Source organism: Pinus tabuliformis, chromosome 1_1 (genome assembly GCF_031772625.1).
Source record: "Pinus tabuliformis cultivar Carrire ecotype Pingquan chromosome 1_1, CPIR1, whole genome shotgun sequence".
Taxonomy (NCBI): Eukaryota; Viridiplantae; Streptophyta; class Pinopsida; order Pinales; family Pinaceae; genus Pinus; species Pinus tabuliformis.
In genome coordinates, this window is record NC_142297.1 from 111,468,456 (window position 1) to 111,483,500 (window position 15,045).

The following is a 15,045-nucleotide window of genomic DNA, read 5'->3' on the forward strand; positions in this document are numbered from 1 at the left end:
TTCTCAGGCGAGATGAGAAGAGGGAGAAGAGGCTTGAGCCTATTCGCCAGGACTTTGGATATGAGCTTGTAAATGACGTTACAGAGTGCTATGGGCCTGTATTTGTCAGGTGTGTTGGGTTCATCCACTTTAGGAATTAGCGCTATGAAGGTGGAATTAAGGGAGGGAAGGATCCAGTGCATCGATCTTGATTCCTCCACCATCTCCCAGACCTCTGTTTTAATGAGCTCCCAAAATGCATGAAAGAAGTTGGTTGTAAAGCCATCGAGTCCAGGCGCTTTTCCATCCTTAAGTTGAGCCATGGCATCCTCCACTTCTTGCTTGGTGATGGCCTGGAGCAACATTTTGTTGTGGTCCTCCGAAACTAGTTTAGGAATATGCTGCGTTAATGAGCGTATGGCCTGATTCCTGCATCCTGGCGGCTCCCTGAGAATATCCTGAAAGTACTCTTTGAATTCCTATTCCACATCTTCATGCGCCTCTAATCTCTCCCCCTGATGATTGTTTATGAAGGCTATGTTATTGTGCATTCTCCTCTGAATTGTTGATCTGTGGAAAAATTTTGTATTTTTTTCCCCTTCCTTTAGCCAGTTGATTCTGGATTTTTGTCGCCACAAAAATTCTTCTTGTTGCCTTCGTGCATCGATCTTAGTTAAGAGGGACTGCTCCTGTTGCACATATTCCTCTGTTCTTCCCTCCAAGATAATTTTCTGTTGTAATGAGGTCATCTGCTGCTCCAGCTCTTTCCGGTTTTCGAAGATATTGCCAAACTGAGTTCTATTCCACGACTTGAGAGCCTGTTTGAGATGTTTTAGTTTTTGTTGTAGCTGGAACATCTTGGCTCCTGCTGGGGGGTGGAATGACTTCCAAGCCTCTTCTACTACTTCTTTGAATTTGGGATGCGAGAACCAAAAGGCTTCAAAGTGGAAAGGTCTATTGCATTTTGTGCCCGGACGCGACCACTGAAGCATTATGGGCCAGTGATCGGAGCCCGCTTGAGGCATAATGGAAGCATGAAAATCCCCACCCAGGTGTATTGCATTATCCGATATGAGGAAGCAATCCAGCCTGGACGCAATATGCTGAGGTCCGCTTCTTTTGTTGGTCCAGGTATACATACCATTGGAGGTTTGAAGGTCCATTAACTGATTGCTGTTGATGAAGTCTTTGAAGCCGTAGCTGTCAGCTTCCAACTTCGATCTGCCTCCGGATTTTTCCTCTAGAGCCGTGATGATATTGAAGTCACCTCCCCCAATCCAAAGGGGGAAATTCCTTTCTGAGTTGAGTGCTGTGAGTGTATCCAAGAGATCCATCTTTTGATGTAAGTTTTGTGGAAAATAAACATTGGAGAGATGGCCGTGAATGTTGGTCCCCATTAGATGGAAGGTTGATTGAATGAAGAAGTGTGAGGCATGAAAGTCTTGAAGGGAGAGTATCTGCGGGTTCCACAAAATTGCCAGCCCTCCTGAAGCCCCTGAAGCATCCACAGAGACTGAGCAGCATCCTGGCCATACCTTGTTTAGAATCCTTTCCAGTACTATGTTGTTTCCTTTGGTCTCTTGAAGAAAGACAATAGAAGGATTTTCTTGCTGAATCATATTTTTTAACATTCTGTGTTTTGTGGGGCTGTTGAGCCCTCTCACATTCCATGATATGAGCTTCATGAGGAACCATGGGGGAGAGATTTGAAGAACCTGGTCAGCTTGGGGAATCTACCAGAATCCACCAGCATTTCTCCTATGATTATTGTCCTTTGCAGATCCGTTTTGCGCCCTCGTTTCTTCGTGTCTCTCAGGATTTTCTTCCCATCCCAAGGACTGTCAGCCTGAATGCCTAGGCTTTTATTGTGCTGTGCTCTAGCCAGAACTACTTCAAGCCTTTCAATTTCCGAGGGGTATGGTGTTGAAATCCTTTTGTTTGCACGTTGTTTCCAGTTTGAGAATATCTAGACCTTCCAGATTTATGCTTTCGGGTTCCTCTTCCATGTGGATCGGGGAGTTCTGATCTTCCTCATTTGTCTGATGGTGAATGCTGAGAGCTAAAGCTACATCAATTTCCATGGTGGAAGATTTCTGGGTTGTCTCTGGATCAAAGATTTCAGATGAGGTTGAGGCGGGAAAGCTGGTGAGAGTTGAGACAGGTTTCGGCACTTCAGAATGAGGGGCCTTGGGGGGTGAGGAAGGCGAGGGATCTACTAGAGGGATATCAGGGTGATTCTCCGTAGAGTTATGAGAAGTCAGAATTTCAAATCTGTTCTGGGATTCAGGACTTTTGGAGGTGCTGGGAGCTATCGGATTTTTCTTGGCATTCCTTCTATGGCTAGGGACCTTTGTGAAGCCTTCAGAATATTTGCTAGTATCATTAGCTGGGGCTTTGGATTTAAGATTAAGAGGACAGTCCCTGAAGAGATGGCCATGTTCATGGCATTTTCTGCAACGAAAAGGTATATGCTCGTAATCTATTGTTTGAATCCACTCATAATCGTCATGAAATAGACTTACCGAGTCCGTGAGTTCTTTAGTCAAGTGCATGTGAACGCAGATCCTGGCATAGGAGGTGTACCTCCGGGTTTTTGTGTCTTCGACAACTTTGATGAATACCCCCAGGCTGTTGCCTATGTCCTTTAAGGTCTCCTCCCTCCAGTATTCCAATGGCAGAGAATACAATCTTATCCATACTAGAGCCCAGCTGAGATCTTCCTTGTCTGGGTTGAACCTTTCCTTCCAGTTACGAAGGTACAGTCCTGAAGAGTTGAAAAAATACGGGCCTCCTTCGAAGATGCGATGTTTGTCTTCCAAGCAGTTGAAAGTGGCGGTGAAGAAGCCTTTGGGGCCAAGCTGCAGAGAGACTTGTCCTTTGGGCTTCCATTTGGAAGCTATCCAGCCATGCAGGGCCTTTTCAGTAGGCCAGAATCCCAGGAACTTGCCTATGAGTGCATGATCCCTCATATATTGGATTTCGCTGTTGATTCTCTGACTGGGGAGCTCTACTTTTATTCTTTCTGCCTTCTTTGGAATGCATGTCGCAGAAGACGCTTTTGGCTGCGTCGCTGATGTCTTTTGGTCATTGCCTGTGTCCTTTACAGCTTCAGAGTTTGCTGCAGGGTCTTCGAAAGCCTCGGTGGCAGGCTCATTGTCCTGGTTGTACCGAGGGAGAGTGCCTGGATTGATTAGAGGGTCTGCGCTCTCTGTTTTGTCAGAAGATAAAAAGGTGGTTGCAGGGGGGGATGAGCCCGCCCCTTCAAAGGGCGAATCCATAGATGGGAGCTCAGCAGGAGAACTGAGTCAGGGGCTCCAGTTGCACAGAGTAAAGAAGGGGGGAAGGGGTAAACACACGATCCCTGGCGCTAGCCGCATCCGAAGAACCCTAGCGCGGGTTGTAGACCCAGAATGACATCCACCTGGGTATACTTCTTAAAACTCAAGAGTGAAGTATTTACCATGTTCTTGGCCTTTAAGGCCCTTGTTGAAAAACAATCTGGACATCAAATTCTTAAGCTAAGATCTGGTAATGGCGAAGAATATGTTAACAACAAATTCATCAACTTTTGCACTGAGAATGAAATTCAAATGAAACATATTGTTCCATATACTCCACAACAAATGGTGTAGCTGAAAGGAAGAATTGCACCTTAGGAAATGGCTAATTGTATGCTTCAATCTAAAGGACTTAGTCTTAATTTTTGGGTAGAAGCAATTAACTGTGCAAATTACATAGTAAATCACACTCCTACTAAGGTTTAATATCACTCTAGAAGAATCATGGAGCTCAATTAAACCAAATGGAAGTCACTTTCTTGTTTTTGGAAGTGAAGCATGGGCCCATATTCCAGATGAGAAACATAAATCTTTAGAACCTAAGAGTGAAAAATGTATTTTTTGTTGGATATTCTGAAGATGTCAAAGGATATAGACTTATTCCACTTAAGTCCAAAAATGTTATCATTAGAAGAGATGTAAAGTTTGCTAAAAATATATTGGCCTACAAGCCTAGTTCGGTGGATGTGCCAATCCTCCTTTAGCTCCTCAGCTTCTAAAATGGATCTGTGCTACTTGGGATGCAATGGGTGCTCTTGTCGGTGATTCTATAGATTAGCGACGTACACATTCTCAGTTCGATAGAGCCTCTTCTTTATTGGCTCAAGTTTCAAAGAATTATGATCCTAACACCTTTGCAGAAGCTTCAGGCCATCCAGATTGGGGTGCATCTATGAATGAAGAATATCGTTCATTATTGGCAAATGATACATGGGATCTTGTTCCTCTTCCAAAGGGATGAAAACTTGTTAGATGAAAATGGGTTTATAGAACCAAGTATGGACCAGATGGAAAAGTTGATAAACATAAAGCTCGTCTTGTTGCTAAGGGTTTTTCACAAGTTGAACGCATTGCCTATACTAAAACCTTCTCCCCTATTGCCAAAATGAACTCTATCCGCCTTGTTCTTTCCCTTATTGCCTCTTTCAAATGGGAAGTCCATCAAATGGATGTTAAATCTACCTTCTTGCATGGGGACTTGCATGAAGAAATCTATATGGAACAACCTACTTGCTTTATACAAACAGACTCCAGCCTTGTATGTCGGCTTAAGAAATCCCTTTATGGTATCAAGAAAGCCCCTCGAGCTTGGTATGCCAAAATGGATAGCTTTCTTTTATAAACTAGCTTTTCTAGGTGTCATTCTGACAATATTTTCTACACCCAGAAAGTGGACAAGTCTCTTATCATTCTTGTTCTATATGTTGATGATATTATCCTTACTAGTAGGGATCCTGACCTTATAAACCATGTGAAGTCTAGCCTTAAAAAGAAGTTTGAAATGACAGACTTAGGACACTTGCATTATTTTATTGGTCTTCAATTCTTGCAATCTAAGGAAGGTATTTCCCTTTCCTAGTCCAAGTATGCCTGTGATCTTCTACGCAATTTTCACATGGAAAAATGTAAGCTATCCCCTTCTCCCTTTAAGGCTAGAGCCAAACTTTCAGTCACTTGTACTTCTCCTGAGGTTGATCCTACCTTATACCATCAACTTGTAGGAGAAATTTTGTATCTGAGCCATACTCGTCCTGACCTTTCCTTTGTTGTTGGCCTTATTGCTCTGTTTATGCAAAACCCACATGAAAGTCATTGGAAAGTAGCTAAAATAATACTTATTTATGTTCGAGGTACAGTTCAGTTTGGGATTCATTATAGTGCAGAAGCATCTCCTCTATTGGTTGGTTTCACTGATTCCAATTGGGCTGGTGACCCTAATGATGAGAAGTCTACTGCAGGTTATGTGTTCACTCTTGGTTTAGGACCTATTACATGGGCTTGCAAGAAACAAAGTTCCACTTCTCTTTATTCAGCAAAAGTAGAGTATCGTGGTGTCGTAGAAGCTAGTAAGGAAGCCATGTGGCTTTGTCAGATCCTATCAGAGTTTGGATTTTAGCAGCAGCATTCGACTACACTTTGGTGTGATAATCAAAGTGACATTCAACTATGCCAAGATCCAGTCCAACATCAGCACAAAAAACACATTGAACTGCACATACACTTCATCAGAAAGCTCATTCATGACCATATTCTTGAAGTTCAATATTGTCCAACAGATGATAAAGTTGCAGACATCTTTACAAAGGCTCTCATAGAGGCGAAGTTTACGAAACTTCAATTTATGGTTGGAGTTTAGGAAGTTGTCACTAAGTGGGGATAGGATCTAATGCCTCTTTCCTTCTCCTATTGTGTCATATTTTTACATCCTTCAATCCTATCCCAAGTTGTTCTTAAGGGGGGATGTTAGGATATTCCAACACATAGGAAATAATTAAGTATAACTTGGTCTAGTGTAGAGTTAGGTAAAGTGTGTTTCTTTACTATTTACTTTTGTAACTTACAATCCAACGGTCACGATCTGTAGTGATCCGACGGTTCATTCTCTCCTGGGTATTACCGACACTTGATTCGTGGCTTAACACCCGATTGGTCCATGATCTCTATTTAAAGAGCATGGAGGGTCATTTGTAGGGTGACCGTTCATGAGAGAAGCTTATGTAAATTTTATTTCTTTTATTAATAAATTTCCTAAAGTGGCCATGTTGGCTCAGGAAGTGGACTGTTTGCCTCTTTGAGGGTTTTAACCACATCAAGAATACTGGTGTATTGATCTATGATGTGTTTGTGAGCAGTGTCCTTTGGTGTTCTGTCTGAGGAACTTAACCTGGAAATTGCTACACTTGTGACTAAAAAAGAAGTGAGTGACAACATTGGCTGCAATTGGGGACAGTGCCTTGCACGCAAGGTGCTGAGAACCTGCAGAACAATAGCCTTTCCTTCCATTGGGAATGGGGTTATTCTTAAACAAAATATCATTTCATGAAAGGGACTTATTTAGCAATAAACTGAAAATTCAAATAACAATTTTTGCAACACAAACCGGATATTTACAATGAGCTAGAGAAAGTTATCTCTAATTTTGAAAATAAAATTTTAGGAACTGACCATTTACCAACAATTCTAGCAGTTCACCATTCAAGTTTTCAAGCATGTAGGCATTGTCTCCCCTTTCTTGCGCGATCTTGAAGGGGCCTAACCAGAGTGAATCAAATTTCCCATGTTTTCCTTTGTCTTCTTGTCTCACATCCCACCTGAGAATTGAATATTTTTTCTGAAAAGGTCTATTCTTAGATTTTTTGTCGAACAATAGCTTCATCTTTTGCTGATAATTGGATAGTCTGGTCTCCACTTGCTTTCTACTCTCCTGAAGTTCCACTAGCTGATTTATTCTTCTTGTTGGTGCACTTGGCTCCTCCTCAGCTTCTTGTAATAGCTTTTCCACAAGTATTGCTAATTGTATAAGGAAAATAGTAGCCTTGCCATATACTAACTCAAAATTTGATAACCCAGTGGATCTCTTGGGTGTTACCCTATTAGCCCATAAAGAAAACTTCAACTGAGAATCCCATTTCATTTTGCTTCAGCAATGATTTTCTTCAATATTCTTACCACCGTTTTATTTCAGGATTCAGCCAAGACGTTCCCTTGAGGGTAATATGTGGTGGAATGCCCGATAGTAATGATAGTAATGTTATATTTGCTGTAGGAGGTAGTGAACTTGGCGGACTTAAAGACTTGGGAATTATCAATGATGATTTTGGAGGGGCAACCAAAGGAGGACAATATGTTCTCTTCCATGAATTTCATAACCACTGCATCTGTAGCATTCCTAGTTGGAATGGCCTCAACCCACTCGGTAAAGTAATGAGTGGGTGTCAATATCCACCTGTGTTGGCCACTAGATGGTGGGTTGATCTCTCCTATAAAATCCAAGCCCCACTGTCTGAAAGGCTCTTCCACCTACACAGGAATCAAGGAGATAGGAGAAAACTTTTGTCTTTCAGCAAACATATGACATTTCTGGCAGCTCCCGACTCTGTTATAAACATCTTTGAACAATGTAGGCTAGTAAAATCTAGCCTTGAGGATTTTGTGTGCAGTGGTTTTCCAACTATAGTGCCCCCCATAGGCTCCTTCATGAAATTATTCCATCACCCTATTGGTCTTTGTTTCTACTAAACACATCAGGAATACACTTACTGGGTCCTTCCAATATAGTAAGCCATTTGATATAATGTATTTCTGAGCATGTAATCTCAAGCTTCCATATTTAGAAGAATCCAGACTCAATGGGCATCTTAAAAAGAAGAGGTAGTGGACAACATTTTTATACCACTAAGACCCCTCATACTTGGCATAAATTTTCTGTTCAGATGTTCTGATGCTGCTCTGGTGCTCTTCAGCCCTGCTATTTGCCATGACTAAATTTATCCCAATAGCTCGACAATTAGGTTCAGACAAGATATTAGCTAACCCCTGGCCTTTGATGAGCTTGGTAGGCTTGATTTCCAACTCATAATCCTGTATTTTGGCTATCGATCTTCCCCTCTTCCCTTCACTATCTCCATGCATGAGAATGTCTTTGACTTTGGTCGTTGGGACAAATGTTGTGACCTTGCACTGCATTACATATATATGAAATGATTTGAGCGCCTTAACTAGTGCATATGCCTATTTTTCCAATATGTCATACTTCAGCTTAGCATCCCTTGGGACATGGTTGAAAAATGAGATAGGTTGCTCGTGACCTTCCTTGTTTTTCTATAATAGCACTGCAGCAATGGTATGCAGAGAGGCGAAAAAAAATATATATAAGGGCATTGAATAATTAGGGCTGACTAGCACTGGGGCCTCAGCTAGAGCTTCTTTTATCCTAGTGAAAGAATCACGAGAGGAAGTGTGCCAATAACTTCATTCTCTTTCCTGAGCGTATCGGTGATACTTTTAACTATCTCAGCATAGTTAGGTATGAATCACCTTAAGAAATTTATCATCCCCAGAAAGGCTTGGACTTCTTTTTTATTTCTTGGCAGGGGGATAAGGGCAATGTCTTTGACCTGTTCAGGATCAATCTTCACCCCTTCCTACGCTACTATATGTCCAAGCAGCTTTCCATTGCTCAGGGCGAACTAATATTTCTTTGGATTGAGAGAAAGGCCATACCTCCTACACTTCTCGAAGGTGAGTTTTAGGTGGAGGATATGTTCTTCTTTTGTCTTGGAAAATATTGTGATATCATCCAAGTAGACTACCACAAACTTATCTTTCTTTCCCACGAAGGCTATGTCCATTACTCTTTGGAACGTGGCTCTTGCATTCATCAACCCAAAGGGAATATAGGCATACATGAATGTCACCCACGAGGTGGTGAAAGAAGTCTTTCTCTAATCTTGAGGGTGAACTACCGCTTGGTTATATCCTGAGAATCCGTCCACCATTGACATCCTGGCTACACCCACTACCTTCTACAGTATACATTCCATCTTGGGCAATGGGTGGTTGTCTTTTAGGGATGCTCGGTTGACATTTCAGAAGTGCACGCATAACCTTATTTCCTCGTTCTTCTTCCAGATAGGGACCGAATTGGCCACCCACTCAAAATACCTTAGAGGGACTATGATCTTGGCCTGGAGCAGCTTTCTTACCTCCCTTCCAATGGAAGGGAGTAAAGTGGGTTTATTGGTCTGAGTTTTTGTTTACAGGGATTTATCCCACTCTTAAGAGGGATCTTACACTAAATAACATTGGTATCAAATGATTCCAGATCATCATATGACCAAGCAAATACATCTTTTTAAGTTCTGAATAGATTTAAATACCTCTGTTTGTATTGCAGGGGGGTTAGTTTGGAAAACCTGATTGTCTGAGGCTCCTCCTCAGACCCGATGTTGCAATCTTCGACCTGCTCATCCTTCTAAGGGGTCAATGGTTTGGATGTTATGTCATATTTATTGAAAATCCTTTCTAGTGGAATGAGTCCACAAGTGTTATAGACATTTTTGTGCCTTACAGCTATAAGCATGAAATGTCCATAATTCAAGGGATCCAAACTCCCTAAAGATGTTGTTACAGCTCCTAAAGGAACAAGGTCTACCAATGACAGCTTCTCCCAGAAGTTCTCCACCAAAAACCACTCAGAAATAGTCAATTCAGGATCAATTCAGAGGCTCCACTAGCTGCCTGCGTTGAAATGCAGAGACTACACTAGCTAGGTGCACTGCAACGCAGGTGGAAGCACTACCAGGGTGCGCTTAGCGGGAAATGACAAATGGCAAGCTCATTCAACGAGGTGGAAAGACCCTGGAAGCTTCCAGAATCTTCTCCAATGACACTTGCCTCAATGAATTCGACTAGTGATGAGTAAGAGGCTTTCAACCTCCAAGTGGAAGCAAGAACTGACAGAGAGAAGCCACAAGTCAAAACATAAGCTGACTCATCCTCTCTACTTACATCTATATATGGATCTCTCACCCAGAGGTTCAAGAGGCTGGAATTTTGTACTTTGCAGAGAATTGTTGTTGGTTTGAGATTGAGATTAGTACATTGGGTGATTTATGCTTTGTTGGAGGAGAGGAAGGGATTCCTTTGCTGGGAGGTAGATGCTGGATCAGAACTCACTTGGTTGTATCTCCTCTTGGACTTTCTTATTTCATCAATAAACTATTTGGGTTTCTCCTACATGTTGTGTACCAATGATGTTTTGTTATGCTTACATGTTTAGCTTAATATGATCTTGAGCTTTTTATGAATGTATATCTGTATCTTTGTGTAGTTTCTCTCTCTTGTGATCTTGCAGGAATTCGGTGAAGCTAGGCCGGCGAAGGAGCAAGAAGCTGGGAGCTACTGAAGAGAGGGGTGATTGGATCGACAAACTAGCGGAAGACACGGGTTAGTTACATCCTTCTCCCTCATTTGCATTTCATAAAGAAGAATACTCAATTAGTTGACCTTGTTTGTTGCTAAGGCACTATCACACCTTAGAGTGGGATAGGGGCATTCCGAATTGGATACTTTTCCCAACAACAAATTGGCGACTCCACTGGGGAGAGTATCTTGTTAGTTTATTTGTGTTTCTATTGTTGTTCTTCTCATAAACTCAGGAGTGCCGAATCGAAATGCATTTGCCATTTTCAAATGCAAAGTAGAGATCTGCCACTCTAGTCCACTCACTGGACCTGTTTTTATGATCTGAACAAACTGATCCACAAGTGCTCTAATAGCCCTTTGTGATAGATCTTAGTCCTCCCTTAAATCATCCTCCTAATTGTACCTAATTGATAGCTTTTATCCGGCCAAAAACTGTAGATTAAACTGCAAACCGTGACCCAGAACCCAGAGACAATTCTCGTTTCTGCTTCAGCGCAGACTCTGTGAAGAGGTTCTTCATTTCAACGCAGGTCCCGTGAAGGATACCTGCGTTGAAGTTCAGTTTCTCTGTGCTGAGGGTGCGCTGATCAGCCTTTGCCTTGTGCAGTTGTGGTTCCCTGCTTCCTTTTGCTCAATTTTATCTTTGTTTTTGCAGCCTGTTATCAGTCAGTGTACCTATCTGAAACCCCTTTTCTTTGCCTCAATTCCGCCTCAGTTGTATAAAGAAACTGTATTTGTTCTTTGTGTATTTTTTACATCATTTGCAGTTTCCCATTACAAAAGTAAACTAGTCATACTGTCGCCCTTAGATCTAGACCTTTCGTAAGTGTCGTTTTGATCTTAGGAGTGAGTTTGTTTGCTGTTCACAGTTGATTACGCTTTTACTTTTGTCTTTTGGTTTGAATTTATGCATTTCTAGTGTCGAAACAAGTAAATCATAAAGTGTCGTAATCGTCTTTTTGATTTCGAAAAAGGAACTTGTTTATGTTTTCACTTGAAATCGAATTCAAATTTGTACAACAGCTTTCTTTTTAGGCATCAATATTAAGAAAGCGAAAACAAATACATGCATTTGTGCATTTTCATATTGATAGTTTGTATGGTTTGATTTAGGGAAAAGTGCATTACAGTGTGCTCTATGCTCTTTGAGAAAAGTTTGTGTCTTCCTTTTCCCCTTGTAGCTAGGATTTTCATTGTTGAAAAGATATAAAAGCTTGCTTATCATCTTTAGACTGCATTTAGGAATTGTATCATACATCTCGTGGTGATCCAAAAAGGAAAACTTCTAAGAAAGATCAACCTAAAATAAATTGAATGAACTTAACAACGCTTTGTAACTTAACGCACAACATAGAGGTCTAGGCTAGAGACATGTTCTGGCGTCATAAAACCTGGTGACTGTCGGTCTCGCTGATGGTTGGGTGATTCCTCCTGAGAGACGATAGCGCCAGTACAGATTGTGCTCCCACGTACCGTCGAGTATATATTGGGAGACCCCTATAGGAATAAAACCTTTATCCTTAGGAAGCCGTGTCGGCCGCCCTACTGATCGCAATGCACTGAACACAGCATTCGGGAAGATTGACCGCCCGTACCTTAAAAAGTATTCTGCGGTTTTGCGAAAAGTTTGGCACACCCTCTACCTAGAATTCTAGAGCAGTTCCTTTTGGCCTTTTTCAGACTCTATAACGGAAAAAGTCCATCCGAGCATTTGTCACTTCGGGCTTGTTAAAACATCGAAGGAGGCTAGAGTCATCTTTAGCTTTTTCTCGACTCTTTAAAATTGAAAAAGCAAGTTGTGTCTAAGCATCGTTAAAATTTATTTTAATCGGAATAATCACCCTCTTTCCTGCGTTGATCTTTAGGTTGAGAAAATGGAGCCTACCAACCAAGGAGTTCCCCTTGGTTGAAATCCTAGTCCCTTCTCCTCTTGGGGAGATGTTTGTGCGCCCCATATGGCCACATTGTCGCTTCCAGGACTGACAATTGGCTTGCCGGTCTGGCTCTTCTCAACCAATGTCGTTCAGAACACCACTATTCCTGAACAGTCGAATCAACAGTTAGACCAGTCCAGAGTTACCCACCAGCCTTCTACTTCCTCTAATTCTTCCTCTCCTCCTTCCTCTTCGCTTGACGGAACTGGTAAAACAAAAAACCAAGTTCCTAAGGAGAAGAAGGAAAAGAAGAAGAAAGAGAATAAGAAGAAGGAGCCAAAAGCGACTGGGGGCAAACAAGTGTCGTCTAACAAAAATCCACACACAGCACTGACTAGGCCTAAATCGCCATGTGTCATATGCAAGGGAGACCACTTCCACAGAGATTGTCCTCGCATCCCTCGGATACTAAGGGACTGGTCTCCCCGTTTGCACAATCCGGTGGCATCAACCTCTGATAGCCATGTTGAATGCACACCGTCAACTAGCGAAAGTGAAGTCCTTGGACAAAAAGGGAGAGCTAGATCCCCTTGTAGACTGTGCGAAGGCAATCATGCCATCCACCGTTGTCCCTTCTTAGACGAAGCGAAAAGAGTTTTGGATGATCGTCCGGTTTCACCGTTACGACTTCCTCCTGGATATAAAAAACTCTTGCCGAGTCCTTCGTTAGTTGAAAATCCAGCTGGCCCGCTAAAGTGGTTAGCTGAAGCGTCGATCATTGAAGATGAACCAGCTGAATCCATACCCGATGAAAGTCAAAAGGTCGAGGCGGCAGTTGACCCGGTCTTGCCTTCAGAGGTTTTGTCTTCGAATGATGCAGTCAATGAAGAGGATAAAGATGACACCATCCAAATTCTCTTCATCAACACAGACTCCGACGAGCACGGGGGTAATCCCCCCATTCCTTTATCGCAGGAAGGAAGTTCGTCAGAGCGATACCCGGCCGTCTACTCGGTCCCACCACCAAGCAACCTAGTTGTCTCCTTCGACTGGAACCAACTAGGCAGACCCCGTTTGCCAGCAAGCATACCATTCAGAATTATCGTCCAAATATACAGAATGGTCATGGCTGGTACCATCATTGATGAGGGGGCATCTATGAGTATCCTTTCCTCTACTGCTTGGAAAGCGCTTGGTTCGCCAACACTTTTGCCTGAAATGAGAAATCTGACAGGCTTCGATAAAGGAACCAGTCGACCTTTAGGGATCCTCCCCAATGTGCCTATCACATTGAAAGGGAAGACCGTTCAAATGAGCGTGATGGTCGTTCAAGGACCCTTGGATTATAACCTACTCCTTGGACGAGACTATATATATTGCATGGGAGCCATCGTCTCCTCACTCTTTAGAGTAATGTGTTTTCCGCACGAAGGAAGAGTGGTCAAGCTCGTAAACCAGCTTTCATTTCCCGGATCACGCATCGCAAATAGTCATATACCTTCCCTAAATGGTCTCTTCGTGCAAGAAATGTCTCAACCCACTGTCCATCCTCCCGATGAGCGTGAGTGATTCGGAAGGATATGACTGGAACCCAGGGGGCATGCGTCCTGGTCTGCTTCGGCAGGAAAACTTTGGGTATAGGGTAGGTTTCCGCGGAAGAATATGACTAGTCTGTACCTCGTCCATCTTGGAAGAGGGGTTATTCTATAATAATATTCTTTTGTCAAAGTTATGTGTTTGGCGCTCGTTGTCATTCACCTTTGTCTATCTCGGTAGACATCGCCGAGGAAATGTTTTGTTTGCTGCGCAAATAAGACAATCTTTGGGTAACCTGAAAGAGGTAGGTCTCTCTCGGTAAAACAATTGTTTTAGCGGAAGTGAAGTAGAGGTAACCTTGAAACTCTATTTTATACCTGGGGGCATGCAAACCTTTTGGAGTGCAAGCAAGGGGCAGCTATTTATTTTTAAAATTTTTAGGTCCTCCCTTTAAACCTGTAGGTCTAACCCTTTAAACTCGTAGGATTAGTCGTTTCCGAACTTGCATAACGAAAGGATGCGGAGCAAAGCTTTGTAAGGCGCAAACTCCATAAAAAATGGCATCTTACATGAGACATTCTTATCATATGACTGGATAATTGAGCAGTTTTAGCACATAGTTCATGCTCGTTAAAAAATAAACATAAGACCGAGCAGTGTTTTTCCGTGTTTAAGCTCGTTAAAAAATGAACTACCCTCCGGTAAATAACCACCGTGAATGTAACATTATCAGCCATTAAAGCCTTGGTCGTGTTTGCACCGTCACCTCCACTTTTCCATTGGCCGATCATTCACCTCCATATTGATTGTTTACCCATTTTGAGGAACAGCTGTGAAGAGTGATTTCACTAGCCATCCTTGTGACACTACCGTGATTGGAAAATTCCAACCCTTACCTATAATCAGCTGCTACCCGTTTTATCACTCGTTCCTCAAAAGACGAGTCTTCTTTAAGCTCTTTTCATCTGACTCGTAAAATATGAAAAGATTGCCGAGTTTTGGCCTTCCAGCTCGTTAAAGCGACCGGAAGTGCTATCCCTCCTTTATATTTTAATCTTTTTGGACCTGAGGGATTATTGCACAAAAAGATCGAGCGCTTGTTTTGTTCGGCTCGTTAAAACTATCGAAAATTCATCCCTTCTGTATTGTTTTATACTTTTTCGGACTTAAGGGATTAGATGACGAAAAAGGACTTTCGGAGTTGACTTTACGTACCTTTTCAGACTCTCTAAAAATGAAAAGGACCGAGTTATCTTTGTCGTTAGACTCGTTAAAAACATTAATAGCGACAAACTTGTCTTTAGACGAGAACGAGTTTCACTATCGCTAGGCTCGTTAAAACATAGCGATGGGTTTGCCCGAAGGGCAAATTATAGAACAAGCATATGTTA

The 15,045-nt window shown here is 42.2% G+C and overlaps 1 protein-coding gene across 1 annotated transcript; it reads right to left on the reverse strand.

The window, feature by feature from the left end:
* Positions 1-458: 458 nt before the first annotated feature.
* LOC149211890 (uncharacterized) lies at positions 459-1,313 on the reverse strand. Its single transcript, XM_089388505.1, has one exon. The coding sequence runs from the start codon at positions 1,311-1,313 to the stop codon at positions 459-461; it is 855 nt and encodes a 284-aa protein (XP_089244631.1).
* Positions 1,314-15,045: the final 13,732 nt, after the last annotated feature.

Coding starts and splice junctions, on each gene's coding strand:
- LOC149211890 (XM_089388505.1), bottom strand. CDS start 1,313: ATGGATCTCTTGGATACACTCACAGCACTCAACTCAGAAAGGAATTTC.